Raw genomic sequence first — 27,608 nt, forward strand, 5'->3', positions numbered from 1 at the left:
AATTATTTCGTATTATTGGAGACTATTCTGATTGTAATGGGTTATAGAAAGCATTGGAAAGTTTTGCGAACTGGTGTATTCAAAAAACCAATTAATTATTAATCGTGAAAAATGTCCGATGATTCAGTTTTATAGATCTCTGGAGTCTCTTATATTTAATTATAATTAAATAATAACCGAGAGGGTCCATAATATCACAAATGTAGTTGTGGTTTATTAGAGAAATTTCTCCTGCAATCTGCATATAGATTTTATATGCAATAAAGCTATGAATCAGCCTGGTTTCATTATGAGGCATACCAGAGATTTTCATAGGATTGCATCCCTGAAAACTCTATACTTTGCTCTTGTCCGCTCCCAACTTGAAAATTCAACTGCGTCTGATTTTCCTTTACTAACAGGGATCGCAAAGAAGATTTTTGATGTACTGTTCTTTTAAATTGTTACATATTAGACCATAGAAGAATAAACCATATTCTTATTATGGTATGATCAATTTCTTGAATTTGGATTCTCTTTTCACCAGAAGAGTTAACTTTGACTATATTTTTATGTATATAAATGTCTGTCAATGAAATAATCCAATCTCCTGTATACCTTCAGCTAATTTGTTTTCATATTACTTCCCGTTCAGTGCGTAAGAATTTAATTTTCCATGTTCCTCATCGCTTAACTAATTATCGTCAAATGGTATAGTCCGACTTTCCATGCATGCAAATCAATTACCTCGTATGATAGATTTGTTTAATTTAAGCTCTGAAATACTAAAATGCAAAACGATACTTTTTATACAGTGCTAGTCAAAAGTCCGTACCCCCCCTCTTATCTTTTGAACGGTTTTACCTATAATAGTGAAATTTGGATGGAGTAAATTAACTGACGTAAGCTTCTTAACTAGTTATGACAGGTGACGTAATAGTGACAGATGACGTTACAGAGCCACTGTGACCGATAATTTTAAATGGGACCTTATGGCAAGTGATACCTCGTTTGAAAGGTATTCAAAATACTTACTCAGCCATACTAATTTTTTTGTGTTTTAGTTGATTTTGATTTTGGTGAATAAATTAAATAAATATAATATTGTAGCTTCGCATTTAATTAATAAAAATTCAAATGTACGCCTATGGTTTTTTTGTCAAAAAAGTTGACGTTTTTCGATTCTCTAGTAGTTTTTACGTCAACGTCAACCTTTTTGACAAGTAATCATAGGCGGAATTTTGAATTTTGAATTAATTAAATGAAACTACAATTTTATATTTATTTCATTAATTCGTCAAAATTAGCTTAAACTTAAACAATATTAGTATGAGTGAATAGGTATTTTCAATACCTTTCAAACGAGGTGTCACTTGCCATAAGGTCCCATTTAAAATTATCTGTCACAGTGGCGCTGTAAAGTCATCTGTCACTATTACGTCACCTGTCATGACTAGTTAAGAAGCTTACGTCCGTTTATTTCCTATCTCCAAATTTCACTATTATAGGTATAACCGTTCAAAAGATACGAGGGGGGTACGGACTTTTGACTAGCACTGTATAAAACAGTGTATATGTTACCGACCAAACACGATTTCAGGACAAATTAGTTTGGTGTACAAACAGTAATCATTCAAGGGAGGAAAAGGCACTTTATTCCCATGTTATGCATATGGTTTTTCCACCTTCCTCAAATTAATAACAAGTCATTTTTTCATTTTTAATTTATTTATGTAACTAACCAACAAAATTTATTAAAACTAAAACTAACAAGCAGGTACAATATAACTGTCAACTGTCAAATTATTAATGTAAACATTGTTAAATCAAAATAACAATTTACTGTTTTTTACCATTCTGAAAAATACAGGGTGTTTTATAAATAAACGTTAAAATGTATAGATACTTACGTAATAGAAAATAGATATTGTAGAGGGCGTCAATAAGTTAAATTTCATGAATTAAATACCATGACGTCACTTTAACTTTTCCTCCCTAGGGAGGAAAAGTACAACTTTGGTCCCTAAAATCAGGTCCGGAAAAGTATACTTTCGGTAGAGGTAGGTGGAAAAATAATTTACCTTCCAAAGCAGAAGTTGTTGAAAGTCTTTTGGGATTTATTCGCATATTAGACCAAAGTGCAGAAAGTCTTGTAAATGAAATTATAAAATTTATACAATCAAAGCATCTTTCCGTACACAACTGCAGAAGAAAGGGATATGATGGGGCAAGCGTTATGAGTGGTGTATATTCAGGCATACAAAGGCGCATAACTGATATTGAAAAAAACAGCTTCCTATGTTCATTCTGCATCCCATAATCTTAACCTAGTGTTGAAAAATGCCGTTGCTGGTGTACAAGAGTTGTTTTTTTTTGGATATATTTAAAAGATTATGTTTTTTTAGTGCAAGTGTTAAAAGATGGGATGTACTATGTACTATTACGACTTTGGATTCATCGCATTTGCCAACACTAAAAAGTGTGTGTGAAACCCGGTGCCATCCAAGCATGATGCTGTTAAAGCTTTCCGTCGAGCTTTCCGACAAGTAATAAAATCTTTAACGAAAATTTCATTGCTATCTAAAAAACGGTGAAAAATTAGAAGCTAATGCATTATTAAAGCATCTGAATAATTTTGAATTTGCCGTTAACATTACTATTTAATCTAAAACACTTAACTTTATTAATCTAATATCAAAACTTTTACAATCTGAAACGGCAGAGTAAACGGTCGCCCTTCAACTTTTTCAAAAAGCTCGTGATAATCTTCGAGAAATGAGAAATTCGTTTTCCGAAACTTTAGCAAAAGCAGCAGGAATAGCAGACTAATGGGAATATTATACCGGAATTTAAAAATAAACGGATAAAACGTATAAAAAAATTTTACTATAAGCTCAGCGGCGACGAAAAAATAACTTCAAAAACTAGCAAAAAAAGTTTTGAAGTTAAGGTATTCAATGTAAATTTAGATACAATATTGCAACAACTTACTAATAGGTTTGTCGCATTAAGATACATGTATAATAGGTTTTCATGTCTATTCCCAAAAAATCTATTAACACTAACTGATGAAGACTTATTAAAGAAAGGCCAAATATTGTAATTTACACAGATTTAAGTAATTATACAGTATTTAGTTGCCCTTATGTTTATAATACGGGGACCCACAAAAATTTTCGCGGGAGGGCCCACAGAAATTGTCGCGGCGGGCCCTCCAATCTTCAGCTACACCACTGCTTATTGCTGTTGCCACGTTCTGTCAATGATTGATTATTTTCCGGTAATTTTTTTCTCTGGTTCTAAGGGTGCACTTCTGGTCTTTTTTCGAGCCAGTGCTTTCACTCTAGAGTAAAATTAGGTCTTAGACAAGGAGATCCGTTATCCATGGTGCATTTTAACTTAGTATTGGAAACAATAATCAGAAACAGCCGAGTTAAAACGACCTGATCCATCTTCAACAACGAGCATCAATGTCTGGCCTTCGCTGATGATCTTACTGTTCTAGCGAAAACAAGAAACGATTTAAAAAACGTCATGAGAAGATTAGAAAAGGAGGCAAAATATTTTGATCTAGAAATAAACCAGGAAAAGTCAAAATACATGATACTCGGAAATACAGAGCAAAACGACGAGGGACAGTTGACTTTCATGTCCATTTCATTGTATCTGGGGGTTATTATAGATGAGAACGGTCAGGAAGAATGGCTGACTGCCAGATTAACGAAGAGAAATAAAAAGATCTGAAGCCTAAGACCACTGATAAAATCCAAATATGTATCGAGAAGAACAAAGCTAAGGTAATAAACGGTAATAAGACCCACAGTGGCGTATGGTAGCGAACTTTGGACAATGAAAAAAGCAAATACGGAGAAATTGGAAAGATGGGAAAGGAAAATGCTCAGAGCTATATATGGAGGCAAAAACACGGTGGAAGGTTGGGTACGACAAACAAAAGGAATTAGAAGAACTGTATAACGAACCAAGCATCAATCGCTTCATAAAAGCACAGAGAGTGAGATGGATGGGACACGTGATGAGAATGGAAAGAAGAGGATGCTAAAGATGATACTAAAACAGGGCCCAATCAAGAAAAGGAGGAAAGGAAGGCTCAGACAAAGGCGGTTTGATAGTGTACAGAAAGATCTCAGAAATGAGGGAGTTATGGGTTGGAAAGAAAGAGTAACAAACAGGGACGAATTGAGGAGAACTGTAAGTCGATTTAGTAGGCAAGGAGCATGACTGGACAAGAAGCCACCCCACTTGATACAAGTGTTGTAATATATAGTATCATATTATTATATTATATCAATTATGATTTTAGCCCTAGGCCTTCAAGGCCTGTTGAGCTTTTGAAATAAATAAATAAAATTATAATGTTAAATTTTTACTCTAGACCCTAGAGTAATATTTTAAGTTTATAATTTATTATTCTATGAGTAAAATTTTTAATTTTAAGTTTGAGCTTGTGCTTTCTTAATGATACATCCCTCTAGATTATTTAAGACTTTTTTACACCTCAGTCACCTCTATTGTGACCTCTTTTTAAACTTACACAAATTCCAACAGCCACCAATAAGTTAAATAAATTCTAAAACTTTAAATCAACACAAAATTGCTTTTTTAAATCTTAGGTCTTTTGACAACAAGATTTGTTTACTGACTTTAGTTTTCGAATACAAACATTTGTGTAATGTGGTTTGACTGACCACTCCCACTGACAATATACGTGAATACATTTTTAACTACAACATCTAGTTTATTATATTTTAAATGATTATTTTTCACAATGGAGTGAGTGTTGTTACATCATTTCTTATTTTAACTAGCTGTGCATCATAGTCTTTAAATATGACAGGTTCATTTTTCAACTTCCTGTGGAACTGTCACTTCTGTCATGTCATCGTTCAGGAGTCTCCATCTATTTCATTGTCACTTGCTGCCATACTGTCACTATGTGAACAAGTCCAACCATAGCTCAGATGTTACCTGGGGCGTATTAACGAAATATTTCCAACATCCATGCTTAAGTTAGCATTTTTAACCGATGTTTCCTTGACGGATCACTTGTAAAGGGCTATGACCCAGTGGCGGCCCGTGAGGTAGTGCCATAGAGCCATGGCACTACCTTGCTAACTATGCAGAAACATATTTTTTATCTTCAAAACCTTTTAATGCTTGTTAATTTTTTTGTTTGTATTGCTTATTATCTCCATAAATTATATAAAATCTGGCAACATTGTGCGTAGTACAATCCCTGCCACTAACAGGGGAGATTATTCGGCAGGAGAATGTTGTGCCGAAATCAGTACTGGCATGTCTGAAAAGAGAAAGATTTCACGAGCGTTCTATGTGACAGAGAAAGAGCTAGATTGGACTATTAGTATACCTGCAAATGAGAATCTGTGTGCCGGGCACGAGGGTATCTATTTATTTCGAGTTTCTTTACGTGCTGGCTTGTCACTTTTATTATGTCTATTTTCTGTTAAAAAGTTTTTGTATTTATAATTAAACTTTTAGTGCATCATGATCGTGGTTGTATTATAAATAATATTTTAATTATTTCTTAGGTTTAATTTATTAATAATTGACAATTAATCAGATTAGCATCTTAAAAAAACTTTTTTGGTGGTTTTTCGTTAGAAAAAAAAATACAAATTTTGTAAGGTTTTGTGGAGCTTTCGAGTTAGCTTTAAGAGGTCACGACGAAAAAGACAATTCAGAAAATAGAGGCATATTTAAGAAGCTGGTCAATTCTAGCGCCTAATTAGACAACGACTTAAAGGTTCATATTCAAAGTTCCAGATCTTTCAAAGGTCTACCTTCTCCGGACATTAAGTTGCTTCGAATTTATTTATGTCGGAGAAATTTTCTGCCTATAAGCATCAGTTCCCCGAATTATTTCTTAATGAAACATGGAGACAGTTTTAATTTTTAAGCAAAACTCGGTTTAAAACTCAATTAGAAGTACTGTATAAGCGAGATGAATTAGGTACTACCTCTGGGGCTGTTCTGCTATCGGTTTTATTAAATGAGGAAGGTTTAAAAAGCACATTTGAAGAAACTATTAAACTTTTAAATATTTTGAATTTGAATTAAATACAACGAAAGAAGAACGAATTAGTGCTTTAGGTATGCTATCTGCAGAAAAGCATTTTGTAAATTGTATTGATAATTTTAATAATAAAGCCATTGAAAACTTTGCAACCAAAAAAAAAAGAATCGTAATCGGGTTTCATATATCGTAAACTTTAAAAGTGATATTACACAAATTTGTGCATGTGTACTTATGAATAATGAAATAGTATTATTTTCATAATTTTGTAAATAGAGACTAGATCATAATAACAAACTTCAAGTACTATCAGCAGTAAGTACTGGTGGCATGTTGAGGGTTTTTTATTATTAATTAATTTACGGAACTGTTTTGATAAATTTTGGACAATTTCTTGGCATCTCAGATAAATATAGGTACATGTAAGATACATAAGGTAAAAGTATCTGCGCCTATTTTTTAATTTTTGTTTTAAGTACATATACCTTTTTTGGCAATATCCTGAATCCGTCACTAAAAATTTTGGCGGCTGTCCGAATTCTGGCACTACCTTCTTAAAGTGGTACGAGCCGCCACTGCTATGACCCACATATTTTTTTAAAAATATATCTTGGTGGTTAGCATGTAAATTTCACGTGAGTATAACCTACAACTTTTCGTAATCGTAGTCAAAATTTCAAAATCTTTGCATTATTTTACCAGGTTATATTCATTTTAGATAAGCACTGATGAGGATTGGTCAACCAATCGAAAACTAGTTCTGTGATGTAGCCCTTTTTAGGGATTTTAAATATATGCCTTTTATAAAGGATTTTGTTGTTTTTTGTTTTTAATTTTAACGTAAAATTGTTACTTTGTATGTTAAAATTTTATTCTTTTATCATATATTAAAACAATTTAAATCTAATGAGCATTTTCCTGTTGTTAAATGTGATTGTGTTGAATTTACTAAATGTTTTGTTTAATAATTTTTGTTACTAATAAATAACATCAACTTACACTACCGAACTCTTTTAATGCAGCAATATTTTTTATTTTATTTTTTTTTTTTATTAGGTACAGCATTGTACGAATATTATAATGATTCAAAGAAGACACTCATTATAAAAGAACTCCTCTCGTATACCCTATTATTAATTAAAATAGCTAACAACATATTTATTCAATGTTTACTTGTTAATTACCAGCTTAATTATATAAGCCCTACGGCGCAACCCTAACCAGCAATGTTATAACTACTATGTAGCCTAGGTATTATACAGAGAAATAAACGAGAGAAATGCGTAAATAATCATCAAATGGTTTTGAGTTTTGAGTCTCAGTGATAAGTAGAGACCCGGAATACATGATATGCAACAGAAAACAGACGAAATATGCGCATATATACACAAAATTGGGCGCAAATATGCAGACGTTAATATCCTCCTGTTCATGTATGTACCTATTTAAGTTCCAATTCATACACATATAGTCCAGGGCATTTAGCACTAAAAACACCAGAATAAATCTATTTTTAAATACAGGACCTATAGACTTGCAACTTTTTGCGTTTTGTTGAGGATGATGTTAGGATACTAAGTCTACTATAGAAAAATGGGTGGAAATGCATAATTGCATTTTAAAGTGCATAAAATGCAACCGAAAGTGCATAAACATGTCAAAATAAGCATATTAAGGGCCTGATTTTTTTACTAGGGGGCTTTCAGGGTCACTGAACACTAGGGATGGCGGTTTTTGACAAAACACCGGTTTTTGGAAAAACCGGTTTTCGGTTTTTTTAATCCAATAGGTTACAAAGTTACATTTACAATACACTTTAGTTATTTAGCGATACTCCATTAGAGTCGATATCAATATGGTCCTAATTAGTACTATCGAAAGTCGAAAGAACATGTATTACTTTTAACACGTTTGTATATTTGTAGAATTTTAACTCATTTAATACTTCCTGTAAAAGTGTATCGTTTTGAAAACGTAGCGAAATTCTTGGAGATTCATATTCCTAGTCAGTAATTCGATATTCATAGTCAGAGCATTATTTTTGGTAATCAGAAAAAGTCATTCTCCCACTTTCAATGTCAAGAGTTAATTGTGAAAAATAGATGATGTTTGCGTCTAATTCAAAAAGATCACTTCTTATGTAAATATTATGATTACACATACCTTTTCAAGGAAATATTATAATAAAACTTAATAATTGTTTCTGGCTGATGTGAGATAGCACTTTCAGGTTGCTTCTGTATTTTATAAAATAAAATTTGACTTATGGTTTTGTTTGGAATAATTACTTGAGAATAATAATTATGATTGGGATCCAAAATAATACCTAACCTTATCCTAATCACCGTAAAAACCTAATAACCGGTTTTTACTTTAAAAAGAAAAAACCGGTTATAACCGGGACAAAAAACAACCGATAAAACCGGTTATTGCGAAGTAAAAAAACCGGTTTTAGGTTTAAACCGGTAGGTTTTTCCCATCCCTACTGAACACGACTACGTAATCAGAATCGACCTACAGAACACCTGGTGCCCAGGGTCATTGCTAAAGCACGTCATCTAGAGGTTCTAGGGTTATCGGCATTAAATGGATGCAAAAAGATTATTTTAGGGTTTTTGGAGTCGCTGAACACGAATACGCGACCTACCTCCGGAACACCTAGTGCCCAGTTTAACTACCAAGGTACGTCATCTTCTGGAGTTTCGAGAGTTTTCGTCATTAAATTGATGCAAACAGATTTCTCGGGGAGTTTTTGGGGTTGCTGAAACAAATATGCCATCAGATCGACACCAGGTGCACCTGGTGTCTAGCGTCCGGTCATCTACTGGAGTTTCGAGTGAGTTCGGCACTAAATTGATGAAAACAGATTACAGGGGAGTTTTGTGGTTGCTGCACACGAATACTCCATCATAACCGACTCCTGGAGCACTTGGTGCCCACGATCACTGCTAAGGACGTCAGCTTCTGGAGTTTTGAAATACGCCAATAAAATTGAACCCAAGACCACCTGGTGCCCAAGGTCACTGCTAAGGCGTGTTATCTTCTGGAGTTTGGAGGGTTTATGGGCACCAGGTGCAACGGGGATCGGTTCTGATGACGTATTCTTGTTCAAAAACCCCAAAAACCATCAATTTTGCATCAATTTAGTGCCGAAAACTCTCGAAACTCCAGATGACGTGCCTTAGCAGTGAACCTGGGCACCAGGTGCTCTGATGGTCGGGTCTGATAGCGCAGTCGTCTTCAGCGACCCCAAAACCCTCGTGGCTAGTAAGGGCCAGTAACGAAATCTGGCCCTTAATACACCTCTTTGACATGTTTGTAGGATTGTAAATAGTTTACCTTATATTTTAAATTCCCCTGTATATCATTTTTCTTAATTATTAGTACGAGAACGAGATAAGGGTCTCACATATGGACGTTGGCACAGATGTGCAGAACGAATTGGGGATTACGGCGACGGTAGCGGACTACTTTTAATTTTTGTAGTTTTGGGTTATTGGAAGATGACGGTATATGCTTTGAACCAATTTTAATTGGGTTGTTTCACAGGAAAAAGGAGATTAGCCTAAGACGGTTTGTTTTAGCGTAGGGAAAGAGAACGAATACATTCAGTCGATTTTACCATCATATACGCGACGGACGTGCTCTTAAGAAATTTCGACGTAAAAAGACGAATTAAGACGAGTATTATATTGATTAGACGCAAATTATCTATAAATACATTTCGTTTTTGTAAGAATAAGAACACGTAAGATTTTGGTCGCAATTACACACTTTTACACTTTTACATTTCGTTAATATAATGGTAGCAATAATTTAGTCATCTATTTTATTAATTAAAACTGTTAAACATCAAACGGACTTTTATTACGATTGTCTTTAAAGGAATCCTACATGTTTATGCACTTTTGGATAAATTTGATGCACCTTTAAAATGCAACTATACATTTCCACCCATTTTTCTATAGTAGATTTTTGTCTTGACCTCCTCCTGAACATAATGCAAAAAGTTGTAAGTTTCTATAGGTGCTCTATTTAAAAATCAATTTATTTTGTGCCAAATGCCCCCGTCTATAATACCTAATAATAATCTAAAATACCTTCCTGTTAGTTTCGAAAAAGTCGTATTTTTTATATGTATAGATTAAAACTGTATTATATTAAATATTATATTATATTAAATTTTATATGTATAGATTAAAACTGCAATAAAGTTGAAATACAATTTAGCCAATTGTTTTTATTTTTAATATACAGTATGTCCCTGTAAGTTGAAACCATATGGAAAACTTTTCAACGAAAACTTTTCGTTTATAAATTCGCAAAGTGTGTGTGTTATTGCGTCGCCGCTCCTGCAATACGTAGAGTAGATTTTTATCGATGGATCCTTATGTAGTTTTGTCTTCTGAATCCAAATCTGAAAACGGCATTTCGATATCTCTAACCGTCTTCGAGATAATCGACCTGTCTAAATGTCACTAAATAAATCTAAAATGTGACGTCACAAGCCTTTTATTTTCCGCCGACACACTAAACGTCAGCTGAAATCGTTTATAGTAAGTAGGCTAGTTTTTTAATCTGAATTTGTTAAGCAAAGCATACATAGGTTATTTACATTTGAGTTTGACATTTCGTGAATGTCAAACTAAATTTTAAATTAAGTATTAATAAAATATCAATGACATTTGATAGTGAATTTAATTATTATATAAAATAAATAAGATGTTCAAAAATACAATTTGAGTATATTTTGAAAGCAATAATTTATTAACTTTAAAAAGGTTTATACGAGTATACGGCCTCCCCTTTAATGGGACTACGTAATGATAAATGGACTGTTCCATTTGTTATGAAATGAAAATTGTTATTATAGTCGGTTCGCTAAACTCAGACACAACTGGCTAGTGATTTTAGTAGGTATTTTTTTTTGTTTTTTGCCAATTTTGCCGAAATTGGCAAAATTACTAATTATTTAGTAATTATTAACTATTTAGTAATTATTTTTTTGTCGAATTGGCAAAATTACTGACTAAAATCACTAACCAGTTGTGTCTGAGTTTAGCGAACCGAATATATGAAATGTTGTTTGGAATAAAAAATTATGGTCTTATAATATGTGCAATTACATCCTTCTAATGGAAAAAAATATTTAAAGATTTTTCTCAAATTATGGATGTAATAATGAAAACCTGGTATGTAAAGGTCTAAAAGGCTATTTATAAAGAAATAGAAGAATAATAAATATTCTGACACAAAATTGACATAAATCTTGTTCCGTCAATTTTAAAATCTAATTTAATATTTTCTTACATATTTGTTAATTTTTTTCGTTTAAACTTGTTAATGTATTATTTGTTATTGTTAATTTAAAGATTAGAATGTTAAAGACTTATAAAACCGATTTTCTTTAAGGTATGTAAATATTTTGTCATAATTGTATTCAAAATTAATAAATTTTGTTCTTTAAGGAGAAAAAACGGTGTTTAGTCTATGTCCCGAGTTTCCAGAGTTTCTTCATTATAAATCGGTTTTTGGTCACCTTGAAAACAGGAAGATGTCAACAAAGAAGGTACGAATCCATTTGGAACTTGGTGAAGAAAATAGCTTAGAGGTAGTTAAATTAACAACAATTAGATTATTATCAGATGATATCACTTATTTCTTTCCAACAAATTTACAAAATTTAAAACATCATAAAGATTTATTTGACACAAGTAGTACTGTCAAAATGGCAAGTAAAGCTTTGACAAAAGTAGGTCAGTATAGGAACATCACGATTACATTAAATCCTGAGATTGTTACTTTGTATTTAGATGAAGATTGTAATTTTGTTTTTAAAAATTGTTATTTAGAGGAATTAGTAGAGAATAGCACGCTGATAAATACTCCGGTTTCATTAGAAGCAACAGATAAAACTAAAGTAGATTTAATTAGACTAATTGATAAATTAAGTAATAAACTCGAGACAAAAGTAAACAGGGGGCTGGATATCTCCCAAATTCAAAGTCAGTTTGTTTTAAATAAATTTCAAGGTAAAGAAAATGCTAGACAGTGGATGAGTAATTTTGAAAATGAGTGCGAAAAACATGAAATAGTAATAGATGAAGCTAAAATACAAATATTACGTCTATTTCTGGAACATAATGCTATAGAATGGTATAGCTCAACTTTATGTAAATTAACAATGCATGGAGCATGGTTGGAATGGCAAAATTCTTTTTTAGAAACTTACGGCGATAAAAGTTGGCGAATAGTTTATCTAGCATATACTTATAAGTATATAAACGGTTCTTTTCTAGACTATGCGCTAAAAAAAGAAAGGATGTTGTTAGAGACTGAGCCATCTATGTCAGATCAATCGCGCATAAATCACATTGTGGTGGGTCTGCCATTGGACATTCAAGATCGCTTGGACAAAGAGACCATTAATACTACTGAACAGCTTATGAATCAGCTACGTAGATACACATCAATATTTCCTAGATTCAAAAAAAGACAAGGAAGATTTTTAAGTGTTACTAATGAGACTGATATTCGTTTGAATGAAAGTAGAAATCAAAAATCGATAGAAAAACGACCATGCAATAACTGCGAGGCTCGTGGGTACCCACGACGTTTTCATCCAGTTGAAATTTGCAGATACAAAACCCGTAGCGCTGAGGCGAGAAGGGTAAATCTAGCGGATGTGGGTGAAGTTGCTGTTAATGCTCAAGAGGAAGAACAACAAAAAAACTAGATTATACACCACTAATTAAATTAACTGTTACAATAAACAATAATAAAGTTACTGGAGTTTATGACAGTGGATCTAATATAACACTGATAAATTCAAAGATTATTGAAGATGTTAAACATAATATGTTGGAAAATGAACAGACATTTAGAACAATTAGTGGTGTGGAAAAAAGTTATAATAAAATAAAGTTACCTATGAAAATCCATAAAATAAAACAAGAAATAGATGCTTTTGTGATTAAAAATGATAATTTTTCTTATGACGTATTGCTAGGATTAGATGCCATTAAACAGTTCCGTTTGCTGCAAGATGAAAATTTGAATATTCTCCAAAGAGTGGATGAAAATAAGATAGAAGATATTAAGATATTAGAGGAAAATTTAAGATATAGTCATAATAGTACAACCGAGACTTTAGATAACAAAAAAGTTCAGGTAAGACATTTCGAAGAAAACTCCTATGACTATTTAGATAAAGTAAAACATCTAGACAACATTAAAATAAAACAAATTTCTAAAATTTTGGATGAAAACTTATCGATATTTGCAAAACACAAGTACGATGTAGGAGAAGTAAAAAATCAGGAAGCTCACATTAAACTCTTAGAAAATAAATATATTTCAAAGAAACCTTATAGATGTTCCATTCCTGATGAACGTGAAATTGAAAGTCAGATAACCAAGTTACTTGAAGTAGGATTGATAGAGGAATCTGAATCTCCTTTTGCTGCACCAGTGACCTTGGCATATAAGAAAGATGAAGGAAGACGATCGAGACTCTGTGTTGATTTTCGTGAACTGAATAAAATTTTGGTACCGGAATCACAACCATTCCCACGAATCGAAGACATTATAGTAAAGGCTCGAAACTGCAAATGGTATACAGTTTTGGATATTAATTCAGCATTTTGGACAATACCAGTAAGGCAAAAAGATCGTTATAAGACGGCATTTGTTACACAGTCCGGTCATTATCAATGGAAGAAATTACCTTTTGGTTTAAAAATATCTCCAGCGATTTTTCAACGAATACTAGCCACTACTATTCGACGTAACGGACTTCAGGGCTTTTGCATAAATTATATTGATGATATTCTAATCTTTTCTTCTGATTTCGAAGAACACATACATCACATAGAACAATTACTTCATGCACTTAGACAAGAAGGGTTCCTGCTGAAACTATCAAAATGTAAATTTGCTCAATTTTCTGTGAAGTATTTAGGCCATGTTCTCTCTTACAATTCTGTTAGACCACATAATGATAACTTAAAATCTATTAAGCACTTTCCCAGACCTCAAAATAAGAAAAATATTCGTCAGTTCCTAGGAAAAATAAATTTTTACCATAAATACATTCCAGATCATACTAGGTTTCTTGAGCCCATCCATAATCTTCTACGTAATAAAACAGAGTTTAAATGGACAGATGAATGCGAGGCAACATTTATTCGAATCAAAGAAGATCTCTGCCAGAGTCTCATCTTGTCAATTTTTGACCCAGAGAAAAGAACTTTTTTATTTACAGATGCTAGTGCTTTAGGAGTTGGGGCAGTTTTGAAACAGTTACAAGACAATGGTGAGTTGCACCCAGTAGCATATTTTTCAAAGAAGTTCACGCCATCACAAGCAAAGAAAAAAGCGATCTATTTGGAGTGTCTCGCAATAAGAGAAGCACTACGTTATTGGCAGCATTGGTTAATAGGGCTTAAGTTTCAGGTAATCACAGATCATAAACCATTAGAAAATCTTAAAATAAAAGCACGAACTGATGAAGAACTTGGAGACCTAGTGTACTATATGTCTCAATATGATTTTACCATTACATATTCTCCAGGCAAAACGAACCAAGAAGCAGATGCTCTTTCGAGAAACCCTGTTTTGGAATCATTTGAGAATACTGATGATATACTACAAGTGGTTAATTTGATAACCATCGAAGACCTAAAAGAAGATCAACAAAATAATAGCACTGAGCTCTCTTTAGACAAACGTATAGTTAAAAAAGGCGAACTTCTTTATAAAAAACTAAGAAACAAAGAACGTATCTTTATATCTAAGAACTTCGGTTTACAGTTGGTAAAAAAAATTCATTCTCACTATGGCCACATTGGAACTGGTCATATGATAGCAAAGATACGACCTTTTTATTATTTTAAACATATGGATGCAGTTATAGTAGAATTTTGTAACCAATGTGATATTTGCAAGAAAAACAAGTCAAGAAGAAGCCGAGACATTGGTCGCTTATCACAGTTAGGGCCAGCCAAGGAACCATATGAAATCATGTCACTTGACACTATTGGTGGGTTTGCAGGCAACCATTCACCTTAAAGTTATCTTCATCTTTTGGTAGATCATTTTAGTAGGTTTGCTTATACATTCCCTTCTAAAGGCCAACAAGCTATAAGGATCTAATCAGGTTCTTACGTCCTATTTTTGAGAAGAATAAGGTGAAAGTTCTCCTGGCTGATCGTTATGCAGCGATTAATTCAAATGAGTTCAAATCCTTCATACGAAACTGTGGCATAACTTTAATTTTTACGGCTGTTGACTGTCCTTTTTCAAACGGATTAAATGAGCGTCTCAACCAAACACTGGTAAATCGTATCCGCTGCAAGGTTAACGAGAAACCACGACATCCATGGTCCAATATCGCAATTGAATGTACAGAAGAATACAACCGGACAACACACAGCGTAACAAAATTCTCTCCACTTTATTTACTCACGGGTGAACAATCTTCAATTTTGCCCTTAGATCTTAATCAGCCCCAAGATTTGGCTCAGAACAGAACTCTGGCATTCCAAAATTCACAAAGAGCTCACAATAACAATAAAATTAGAGTTGACCAGAAGAAGCAAAACTATGAATTTAAAGTCGGAGACTTAGTCGATGTCGAAATGGGTAACCGTCTTAACAGAAACAAACTTGATCCGATAAGAAAGGGGCCATTCAAAATTTTAAACAGGTTTTCGTCATCAATTTATGAAATAAATGGAGGCTATCGTCGGAATCAGAAAAATTTTGTCCATAGCAGTAAGCTCTTGCCTTTTCAAGGGGGGGAGATGTAATAATGAAAACCTGGTATGTAAAAGTCTAAAAGGCTATTTATAAAGAAATAGAAGAATAATAAATATTCTGACACAAAATTGACATAAATCTTGTTCCGTCAATTTTAAAATCTAATTTAATATTTTCTTACATATTTGTTAATTTTTTTCGTTTAAACTTGTTAATGTATTATTTGTTATTGTTAATTTAAAGATTAGAATGTTAAAGACTTATAAAACCGATTTTCTTTAAGGTATGTAAATATTTTGTCATAATTGTATTCAAAATTAATAAATTTTGTTCTTTAAGGAGAAAAAACGGTGTTTAGTCTATGTCCCGAGTTTCCAGAGTTTCTACATTATATGGATACCAAGAACATTTTCATTTATAACTCTTTTAATTTGACGAAGAAAAGTTATTCTTCATAAAAAGCTCTTCATGGTCTAAGATTTATGATGCAATCATCATATATCAAATTTTATTAATTTTATACGAGGTATATAAAAAATATGAATTTCGATCAAGAGTAAAGTACCTTTATAATTCACAACATTTAAATTAGAATGATATAATTGCACATTAAAACATAATTTTTAATTCTGAACAACTTTTCATAATAGCAAATTTTCCATATTATGAAAAAGTTGTTGAAAAGTTCCATTTTTTTACGAAAAAAAAAATATTCTTCTACATCCTTCTAATTATAATATTCTGAACTATAAAGGTACTTTACTCTTGATCGAAATTTATCTTTTTGACATACCTCGTATAAAATTTGATATAAGATAGTTGTATTTTAGGTTTTAGACCATGCAGAATTTTTTAAAAAGATTAAAAAGATGGCGAGATGCGAGGTTTCACTATATTTCTACGCTTATATTTTTTGAGTAATTTTCTATCAACTGTCCACAGTACCTGGACTACTTTGTTCTATTAGAAAACAACAACTGCAATATTTCCCCCATTTATTAATTTAGAATTATAATTTACAAACAAATAGGAGGATATGACATTTAATCATCATTATACGTCACATACAATCAATTTTTATCTCTAATATCTTGTTTCTTTCAATTACAGGAGTCATTCAGCTAACAAGAAGTTATGATAAATAACGACTACGACTACGATCTAGGAAATGGCTCAAACGTTACTTACGACACAAACAATCTCAATTTCAACTGGAACGAACTCCTGCCAACTTTAATTGTGTATGGAGTCACTTTTATTTTAGGTCTTACTGGCAATATCCTTATAATTTTCACGACGTTTCGATATCGACGGATGAAAAGCGTGACCAACGTTTTTCTTTCCAGTTTGGCATCATCTGATCTTATTCTGATCATTGTTTGCATTCCAGTAAAGGTAAGGCTTAGGTACACCTAGCAAACCATTTTATATTTGTTTTACTGTAGAAATTAGGGATTTCTTCCCTTATTAGTGAACCGCCTTCGGGGACATTATTCAACAATGTGTAACGAAGTAGCTGAAGGGTTGGTAGGTACTCAACAGCTCCTTAGGTCCTTATTTAATTCTTCTTCTTCTTAAAGTGCCTATCCGTTCCGGATGTTGGCGATCATCATGGTTATCTTGACTTTGTTTACCGCAGCGCGGAACAGTTCAGTGGTAGTCGTGTTATCCCACTTTCGTAAATTTTAAAGCCAGGAAATGCGTCTTCTTCCCTGTCCTCTTTCTTATTTAATCCTCTTATTTAATTAATTACAATAAATACGACTTCAATCTGATAAAATTAAACTTTATTTACTGGTATTTAAACTGCGGGTATAAACATCAACAAATGGTAGCGACCTCCCAGGCAACCAAATAACGTTTACAAAACGTTGAAAAAACGTCATAATTATCACCAAACGACGTCAGTTTATCACGTTTTTTCGACGTCGAAAATCACGTGAATATGTCCCACCATAATTCACGTCATGCGTCATTTTTATCACGTTTTAAATACGTGATATGAAAAACGTAGTTTTTACGTCGATTTGTTCCACCATAATTCACGTTTTAAATACGGGATATGAAAAACGTAATTTTTACGTCGATTTTGCGTCGTTTTTTAGATTTCTTTTTTATTTTATGGTTTTAGAAATACACAATAATTGAATGGGTCCGCCGAATAACGTTGTAAGCGCCACATGGTTTGTTTTTGAGAAGTCAAAGAAAAAGTTTTAATATTGTGATAATGGTGAGTTTATACATTTTAAAGGTGAGTAATACAGTTTGTATTTTGTATTTAAAAACTGTATTACTAACCCTTAAAATGTATAAACTCACCATTATCACAATATTAAAACTTTTTCTTTGACTTCTCAAAAACAAACCATGTGGCGCTTACAGCGTTATTCGGCAGACCCATTCAATTATTCGTATGGGCATTGTTAGTATTGCAATTTTTCCATTTAAGTAAAACCAAATGGAAAACTCGTTAAAATGCATAGAATTACAATATCCTCAATGCAACATATATAACATGCATATAATTTTCACTTTTTAAATTATAAGTATTTACTGTGTCAAAAGTGAAACAACATATAAACTAATAAATCATTTATTAACAAATTAAACATTTAAGTCTTGAGTCACAATTTAATAACAAACTTAAGTTTAAACCATTTAAGTTATATAATTATTATAATTATACCACACACTTAAAAGGTACGATTCCGACAACGACTGCAAACGGCAGTTACAGTTGTCACCATGACAGACGTCAATATTTTTCACTATTAATTTGCATAATTATTAGCAACTGACGTTCTGCCGGACAGCAGTTGCAGTCAGATGTCGGAATCAGTCTCATACAGATAAATAGTGCAAAGTAGTAACGTCCATAACGCCGAGAACTGCAACTCTGATGTTTGCAGTTGCCGTCTGCAGTCGTTGTCGGAATCGTACCTTTAGTCAGAAATGAATACATACATACAAATAATACCCAATATTATGAATTTCAATGAAAACTATCTGCTTTATATTTATAAATTTTAAGGAGGACGATTGAATGATAAAAAATAGAACAAAACTATAATAGTATGTGTTCTCACATATATTTCCATACTCTTATAATCCTCAAATTGATTTCAAATAATTATTACAAATTTTTGCATACAAAAAGATCTACAGACACCTGAAAAATATATTTTTTGATTAAGGGACTGTATTGACCAAATTAAAACGATAAAAACAATTTGTACTTGCACACTAAATCGGTACTGCTGCTCTAAAAAGATTTGTAGTTGTTGTGTTGAACGACGTACGTAAATTTTCTAGCAAGGTAATCCTTCGCCTTCCTGGTTCTCAGTTTCCAAATGAGGTTTGCCAAATTGCCATGATGGTCGCCAACATCCAAAACGGATAGTCACTACAAGAAGAAAAAGTTTTATATTGTATAATAAGAAGTAACATTATTATTATTATATTTACATAACAATGAAAAAATTAAAAATACAGTTATATATTTCATATATACAGTGAGCACGTAAAGGTTGGAATAAATTCATTTTCGCGAGAATGGACGATTTTGGAAAAAAATCCCGAAACAGGTCAATTTTTATTTTTAAATTACGACTTTTTGGTATATAAATCGTACTAGTGACGTCACCCATCTAGGCGTGATGACGGCATCGATGATTTTTTTAAATAGGAATAGGGGTCGTGTGATAGCTCATTTAAAAGGCAATTTATTTCTTTATTCAGTAGTATAAACATTTACATAATTATTTATGCAGGGTGCCCAAAAAAATTATTTAGAATTAAATTTATTGACATAAAAAGAAGAATGAATGTAATTTATTTAGTTCAAAATACATTTTACTGCTCTTAGAAAACAGAAACAAATATGTATTTTAAAAATAATCATTGATTTTCGCTTAAATTAAATGTTCAAACTGTCAAGAGGGAGGTTGGTGGCGGTTTAATATTGAATTTATGCAAAAAGCAATATTTTTTGTCAAATAAACATTATTTCCTGTTTTCGGATAGCCGTAAAATATATTTTGAGTTAAATAAATTACACACATTCTTCTTTTTACCATATCTTTAAATAAATTTAATCCAAAAAAAATTTTTTTGGACACCCTGTATAAATAATTATGTTAATGTTTATATTACTGAATAGAGAATTGAATTACCTTTCAAATGAGCTATCACAGGACCCCTATTCCCATTTAAAAAAATTATAGATGACGTCATCACGTCCAGATGGGTGATGTCACTAGTATGATACATATGCCAAAAAGTCACAATTTGAAAATAAAAATTGACCTATTTCGGGATTTTTTTCCAAAGTCATCCATTCTCGAGAAAATGAATTTATTCCAACCTTTACGTGCTCACTGTATGTATCATTTTTGTAATATTATTTCTTCAGAAATGAGATATCACCTATAAAAGTTTATCAAGAAAAACAAATACAATGGCAAATAGATTGTATATTATAATGGTAATATTATTAAATTGTTTTCGGTCAAAATTTAGTACAAGTTACGTAAAAATTTTCCGAGCTCGCGGATTTGAAGCGAGCCGGGCGATTTGCAAAATTTGGCCGCTAGCAAAAGCACCGATTTTAAAAATAGTTTTTAATAATTAAATGTTACTATATTTTATATTAATTTCTATTTTAAGATAATATAAGTATTTCTTTAGTCAATGACTGTAAAATAATTTCTTAATTGTTATAAACAAAGGCACTACGATTTCAGAAAAAAGAAACAATTATCTCGGCTTCAGTTGGTTGTAGAAAATTTTTATTTTTTTATAAATCTTCGTTTCGTCTTCAGCAACAATAATCTGTAAGTTAGAAACTCATAGGATGTACAGGGCCGCTTCAGCTCTAAATATTTTTAACGAAATATGCCTCCTTATTTTCAAACCCCAAAAATTAGAGGTTTAAAAATGTTTTACGAAAATATAACTATTTAGAAGAAGATTGGATGTTTCACCAACTCTCTACGATTTTGTTTTCAAAAATTTATAGCCTTCGACATTTGACCTCTTGGGATAAACAATTTATAATATCTAAGCAACAAATTCGTTAATCCGGCCTTACAATTTTTTTATGTTTGGAATTGAAAGATCTTCATTTTAAATCTTTAAGAAATAAAAAAAATATTTGTACAATAAATAACGCAATTGTAAAAAACGGCCATTTTGGACATTTCGCAGGCTGTTTTGCAATAACCAATAAACGAAATTAAACTTACTATAGCTCAAATTGTAGGTTTTTTAATTTACTACAACTTTCTATTAAAAAGCTTTTCTCTAGAATCAATATCCTAAGCTGCAAAATTAAAAATCTTTAAAAATTGCAAATTTAACAAATGAAAATCACAATAAAAAAAAGCTCACAATATTTTTGGTCACATTTTAGTATAACTTATTCCTGGCATCGTCCTTTACAACACCTGATAGGTTTCAAAACTTCCTGAATTATATCACGTTTTTTTCACCCACAGCCTGGGGTATTGGTGGATGGGTAGTTGATAGTTTTCTGGGATCCAGGATAGCCTGGATTTTTCTATATTCTCTGAGAAAAGAATTACTTTTTCCTGGTTAAGCGATGGGATGTGACTCAGAATGTAAAACCAGTAGTTCGATGTTGGTTTAATTTTATTGTACTAAGATCATTCACATTGTCTAGTTTAATTGGATATCAACAATCTCAATCTCAACTGGAACGAACTGCTGCCAACATTAATTTATCTATGGAGTCATTTTTATTTTAGGCCTTACCGGCAATATCCTTATCATTTTCACGACGTTTCGATATCGACGGATGAAAAATGTGACCAACGTTATTCTTTCCAATTTGGCATCGCCTGATCTTATTTTGATCATTGTTTGCATTCCAGTAAAGGTAAGCCTTACACATATCAAACCATTTTATATTTATTTTACTGTGGGAATTAGGGGTTTCTTAAAAAGACGCAAAAAATATGCATATATTTGTTGGCGAAATAATTGTTGAAACATAGTTACGCCCAGGTATGTGAGCTGTTTTTACTACTTTCTACTACAAGTTTCGTTGTTTCCTTGTTTGTAAAAGTGCTTTAATTTTGTCTACGTTCACGGCTAGCGCTATTCCTTTCGCATTTTCTTCAAACTCCGCATAAAGTTTTATGATGTCTCTTGCGGTCTCATCAAGTTTACTTCGTCTGTGTACTACTCCAGGGAAATAAGGCAAAAATATACCATGCTCGGGACACTTGAGCAGCCAGGTTGCAAATGGGTTTTTTGGGTACTATATACCTAATACATTATACATACAAAAATGCCCGTCACAGTTCGGACGAGAAATTTAATTATTAACAAATAAGTGTCAAAAATGGCAGTTTTTTCGTTTAAATCGCTACGGGTAAAAATAGGGTAATTAACTATCTTATTTATACTGTTATTCTCGTAGTAGATGAGCCAAGGTTTAAAATGGCAGTTTTTGAATTTCAGTTCGATCATTTGTTGCTTCAGAAATTGCAAAATAAGACTAAAATTTCGAAAATAAAAAAATTGCTATAACTTTTGTGAAAATGACCTTAAGACTTTCATATTGCAAGAAAAGTTGAGACAAACAGTCCAATGAGCTTTTTTTTCGCAATAATATTGTTCAGAAAATAGTAATGTAATAGCAATTCTGTGAAAACCACATGAAAGAAGAAAAGTCATGATTTCAAAGTATTTAAAAAAATCATTAAAAAGTCATTTTTATCATTCCGAAAACATTTTACCAAAGTAGGGTCATTTTTAGTTCATAATCAATTTGAATAACTTTGTTAATATTGACTGTAGATTAAAACTGTAGATGGATTTGGGATTTGAAAAGCTCGTATTTTTATACGAATTTTCAATAAAACACTTTTTGCCTAGGTTAATTAGAGTCAAAGTTAGCCACTTTTTTTATTTAATTGACAGCTACTTTGTTTATAACAATTAATCAACCCAACTAGAGCCATTTCGAAGTTGAAGGTATATAGTTTATGTGTGAAAGTTTGAGTAAACTTTAAACGTCAACAGAGTTGTTAATAAAGCTTTAAAAATAACGTTCTAACGAAATCGATTTGTGGTCGGTGGAAATGAACTATTAAAATCCGTGCACTCAAAAAATGAAACTGATTCTTCAAACATATGCTGCGATTAATATCTCCAGAACTTGTTGATGGATTTTGATCATAATTTTTTTAAATTGTATGTACTCGTAGTCTTGTAGAGTACGTTATGTACGTAAATCCCCACCTAACATTTCAAAATGTTAGGGGGAGTTCCCCTTATCACTCAGGGATATGAAAAATAGATTACGACCGATTCTAAGACCTACCAAATATACATATATAATTTCATAAAAATCGGTCAAGCGGTCTCGGAGGAGTATGACAACTAACACTGTGACAGGATAATTTTATAGATTTACATATATAGATGGGTATTAACAAATAGGGGTTGGTGATAGAAAAGTGTAAAATAAGGGTTGTATGTATTTTTTAATCCTACATCATATAAAATTAAGATAGACAATTTTGTCCAAAAAAATAAAAAAAAATGTGAGGGAGGCAACCCCCCTTATAACTTATGGATATGAAAAATAGATTAAAACCTATTCTCAGTCCCATAAGATACACTTGTAAAATTTCATAAAAATCGGCCAAGCCGTTTCGGAGTAGTATGGTAACTAACACTGTTACAGGAGAATTTTATGTATATTGAAGTAACTGTGAATTAAATAATAAAAGTGGCTAACTTTGACCGTAATTAACATAGGCGAAAAGTTTTTTTTTTGAAAATTTCGAAAAGCTATTCAAAATTGTTTTCAAGCCAAAAATGACTCTACTTTAGTAAAATGTTTTCGTAGTGACAAAAATTACTTTTTAATAATTTTCTTGAATAATTTAAAAAAAAGACTATTGTTCTTTCATGTGGTTTTCACAGAATTTCTATACAGGGTGTCCCGAAAAGATTGGTCATAAATTATACCACACATTCTGGAGTCAAAAATAGTTCGATTAAACCTAACTTACCTTAGTACAAACGTGCTCATAAAAAAAGTTACAGCCCTTTGAAGTTACAAAGTGAAAATCGATTTTTTTCAATATATCGAAAACTATTACAGATTTTTTATTGAAAATTGACACGTATCATTCTTATGGCAGTAATATCTTAAAACAAAATTATAGTGAAGTTTGTCCACCCATAAAAATTTTATGGGGGTTTTGTTCCGTTAAACCCCCCCATACTTTTGTATACGTTCCAATTGATTCATTATTGTGGTATTATTAGTTAAACACAACATTTTTAAAACTTTTTTGCCTCTTAGTATTTTTTCAATAAGCCAGTTTTTATCGAGATGCGGCTTATTTTTTAATATATTTACATAAAAATTTTATGGGGGTTTTGTTCCTTTAAACCCCCCAAATGTTTGTGTACGTTCCAATTACACTATTATTGTGATACCATTAGTTAAACACGCTGTTTTTAAAACTTTTTTGCCTCTTAGTCTTTTTTTGACAAATCACCTTTTATCGAGATATGGCTTCTTTTTCAAAATATACCTAAAAATGTAAATTATAAATACATTTTCAGATTATTAACAGGTCTCTATAATCGTACTTTACCATATACAAATATATGGTGGATTCGACAAATATTCAAAATAGCTCGATAAACAGTGGCTTATCAAAAAAGTACTAGGAGTCAAAAAAGTTTTAAAAACATTTTGTTTAACCAATGGTGTCACAATAATAATTTAATTGGAACGTACACAAAAGTTTGGGGGGGGGGTTAAAGGAACAAAACCCCCTTAAAATTTTTATGGGGTGCACAAATTTCACTTTAATTTTTTTATAAAATGTTGCTGCCATAAGAATGCCACATGTCCATTTTCAATGAAAAATCTCGAAGGATTTTCGATATATGAAAAAAAAATCGATTTTCATTTTATAACTTCAAAGGGCTGTAACTTTTTTTGTGTGCACTATTGTACATAGGTAAGTGAGGTTCAATCAACATATTTTTGACCCCAGAATCTGTGGTATAATTTATGACCATTCTTTTCGGGACACCCTGTATAATTATTATTTTCTGAACCATTACAAAAAAAAGCTCTTTGGGATAAACAAATTGAATAAAATTTAAACTAATTGACGAACCGTCTTATAATTTTTTGTGCAGTATATGGACTCTTTGACTTAACTTTTTGTGAAATATAAAAGTTGTAAGGTCACTTTCGCGAAAGTTATAGCAAATTTTTTATTTTCGAAATTTTAGTTTTATTTTGCAATTTTCGAAGCAACAAATGATCGGACCAAAATTAAAAAACTTCCTTTTTAAACATTGGCTCATCTACTAAAAGAAGAATTCTATAAATAAGATATTTAATTATCCTATTTTTACCTGTAGCGATTTAAACGAAAAAACTGCCATTTTTGACCCTTATTTGTTAATAACTAAAATTCTCGTCCGAACTGTGACGGGCATTTTTGTATGTATAATGTATTAGGTATATAGTACTCAAAAAACCCATTTGCAACCTGGCTGCTCAAGTGTCCAGACAAAAACCTTATTTCCCTGGAGTATACATCAAAATCTGCTTACACTTATTAAACAATATTTTTTGGGTCTACGGACATTTTTCTTACGACATATTTCATACATATATTAAACAGAGTCGGAGGCAGCCCAAATCCCTGTTTTAGCCTTTTAGTTATTTGGAAGGGATCTGTCAATAACCATTAGTTTTGACTTAATAAGAAATTATAATGAATAGATAATTTTTTAAACTTAAAAATATAATTTATCTGTGGCAAATAGGTACATGGCGATGTCAACAGGCAAAAAGTATTCGATACGTACGTAACAGTATGACGTAAACATTTAGGTGGATGCCAGGGAAAAATGTTTATCATTATCTTTACATTAACATTTAGAGTTCATTATCACCTCTATAGTAAGCAAATATCGAACACATGTTTTAAGTTTGCCATAATACTTAAGTCGGCAAACAGATACAATGATCAAAAGCCAGAATCTGCATCCTAACACATTGATATCTTATCAATAAAGTATCAATTAGGAAGGTTCACCTTTTTAATGACCCATATAACACTGTTATCAATTTGAAAGTTATCATTTGAAGCAAAATGTTGCCATTAATAATGCAACGATTAATTTAGGGGATTATAACTACTTTGCAATGTGTTGATTGGATTATAGAAATTAAGCTTGAGACTTAACCAATTAATTATTGTTACCCCACAAAACGAAGCCGAAAGAACACTTGAAAAATTACTGGCCGCTATTTAGTCCAGGGCGCATCTGTTTTGAGATGGACGTTGAGAGGTGACTCAAATTTTTTTGCAGAAATTTCTTGAAAATAACTCAAATAATAATATTTGAGTTATCCTCCCAGTCAAAATGGTCCGGAACATTGTTTAAATAATCAAAATGTCAAAATATGAAGGAAAAATTCGATTTTTTTTTTGGTTTTTTGATTATAACTTTAAAACTATTCACTTCTGAGAAAAGTTGTACTGACATAAAAGTTGCGTAATTAAATTTCCTATAATACAGAATTGGTTAAAAATTTACAAAATAGTCACCCTTGTTACAAAATAGCAATAATTGCGAAAAAAACCATACAAAAACAAGTATTCGCATTTTACGTTTTTCAAGCATTTATGCTACACGTAGGACCTTCATATTTTACCCAGAAAAACTTTATGATATAGTAAAACAACACTGTAAATTTCATTAAGATCGGTTTAATAGATTTTGCAAAATAAATTTTGCAATCCAGCTTTCGCAAAAAAAATCTTTTTTTTTTAATGTTGCAGGACTGAAAATAAAGCAGTTAGCAAGTTGAATTTTTTTTTGCTTATAGAAATGTACTGTACCTTTCATATGCAATTTGCAAAATTAAAATCGGTTAATTGCCACGGCGTCAGGAAATTTTTTAAATTAACATTAATTTTTGGTGCTACGCGCAGGACAGCGGTGTTAGATTCACACAAGTTGATATCCACCAAAATTTCTTCCAATCTTTATCTAATATATTATTTTCTTACTCTATATTTTGTTGTATTTTAATATTTTAATTCCACAAAAATCAAACTAATTTTATTCTTGTTTATGAAATATTGTTTAAAAATTTTTTTTATGTTTAAAAATAATAAACTTTTATTTTCTAAGTTAAAATATATGAACAAAGAAAGTTTTTGCTAAAAAAAGTGTTATTTCAAAGGATAGAGTATGTGTTTTTATTTTGCAATAAACAAATTTATTTATTTATATCGAAATGTAATAAAAATTAAAATCTATCAATCATTATCAAAGGTCATTGGAATGCCCAATCAGAGCAAACTATCCGCTGTCCTGCGCGTAGCACCAATAATTAATGTTGCAGTAATGAAAGCTGGATTGCAAAATTTATTTTGCAAAATCTATTGAACCGATCTTAATGAAAGTTACTGTGTTGTTTTACTGTATCATAAAGTTTTTCTGGGTGAAATATGAAGGTCCTAAGTGTAGCATAAATGGCTGAAAAACGTAAAAGGCGAATACTTGTTTTTGTATAGTTTTTTCGCAATTATTGCTATTTTGCAACAAGGGTAACTATTTTTTAAATTTTTAACCAATTCTATATTGTAGGAAATTTAATTACGCAACTTTTACGTCAATACAACTTTCCTCGAAAATGAATACTTTTAAAGTTATAATCAAAAAACCAAGAAAAAAATCGAATTTTTCCTTAATTTTTTGACATTTTGATTATTTAAACAATGTTCCGGACCTTTTT

General features: G+C 31.6%; 1 protein-coding gene across 2 annotated transcripts in view; it reads left to right on the top strand.

Moving 5' to 3' along the window:
- LOC114329556 (QRFP-like peptide receptor) overlaps positions 1-27,608 on the top strand; it is a 205,880-nt gene that overhangs the window by 78,184 nt on the left and 100,088 nt on the right. For both annotated transcript variants that reach the window (XM_028278701.2, XM_028278703.2), the window contains exon 2: positions 16,901-17,185. In XM_028278701.2, the coding sequence (XP_028134502.1) occupies positions 16,925-17,185 (261 nt within the window). In that variant the 5' untranslated portion in view covers positions 16,901-16,924. The remainder of the gene's footprint in view (positions 1-16,900; positions 17,186-27,608) is intronic.

This window comes from Diabrotica virgifera, chromosome 10, assembly GCF_917563875.1.
Source record: "Diabrotica virgifera virgifera chromosome 10, PGI_DIABVI_V3a".
Taxonomy (NCBI): domain Eukaryota; kingdom Metazoa; phylum Arthropoda; class Insecta; order Coleoptera; family Chrysomelidae; genus Diabrotica; species Diabrotica virgifera.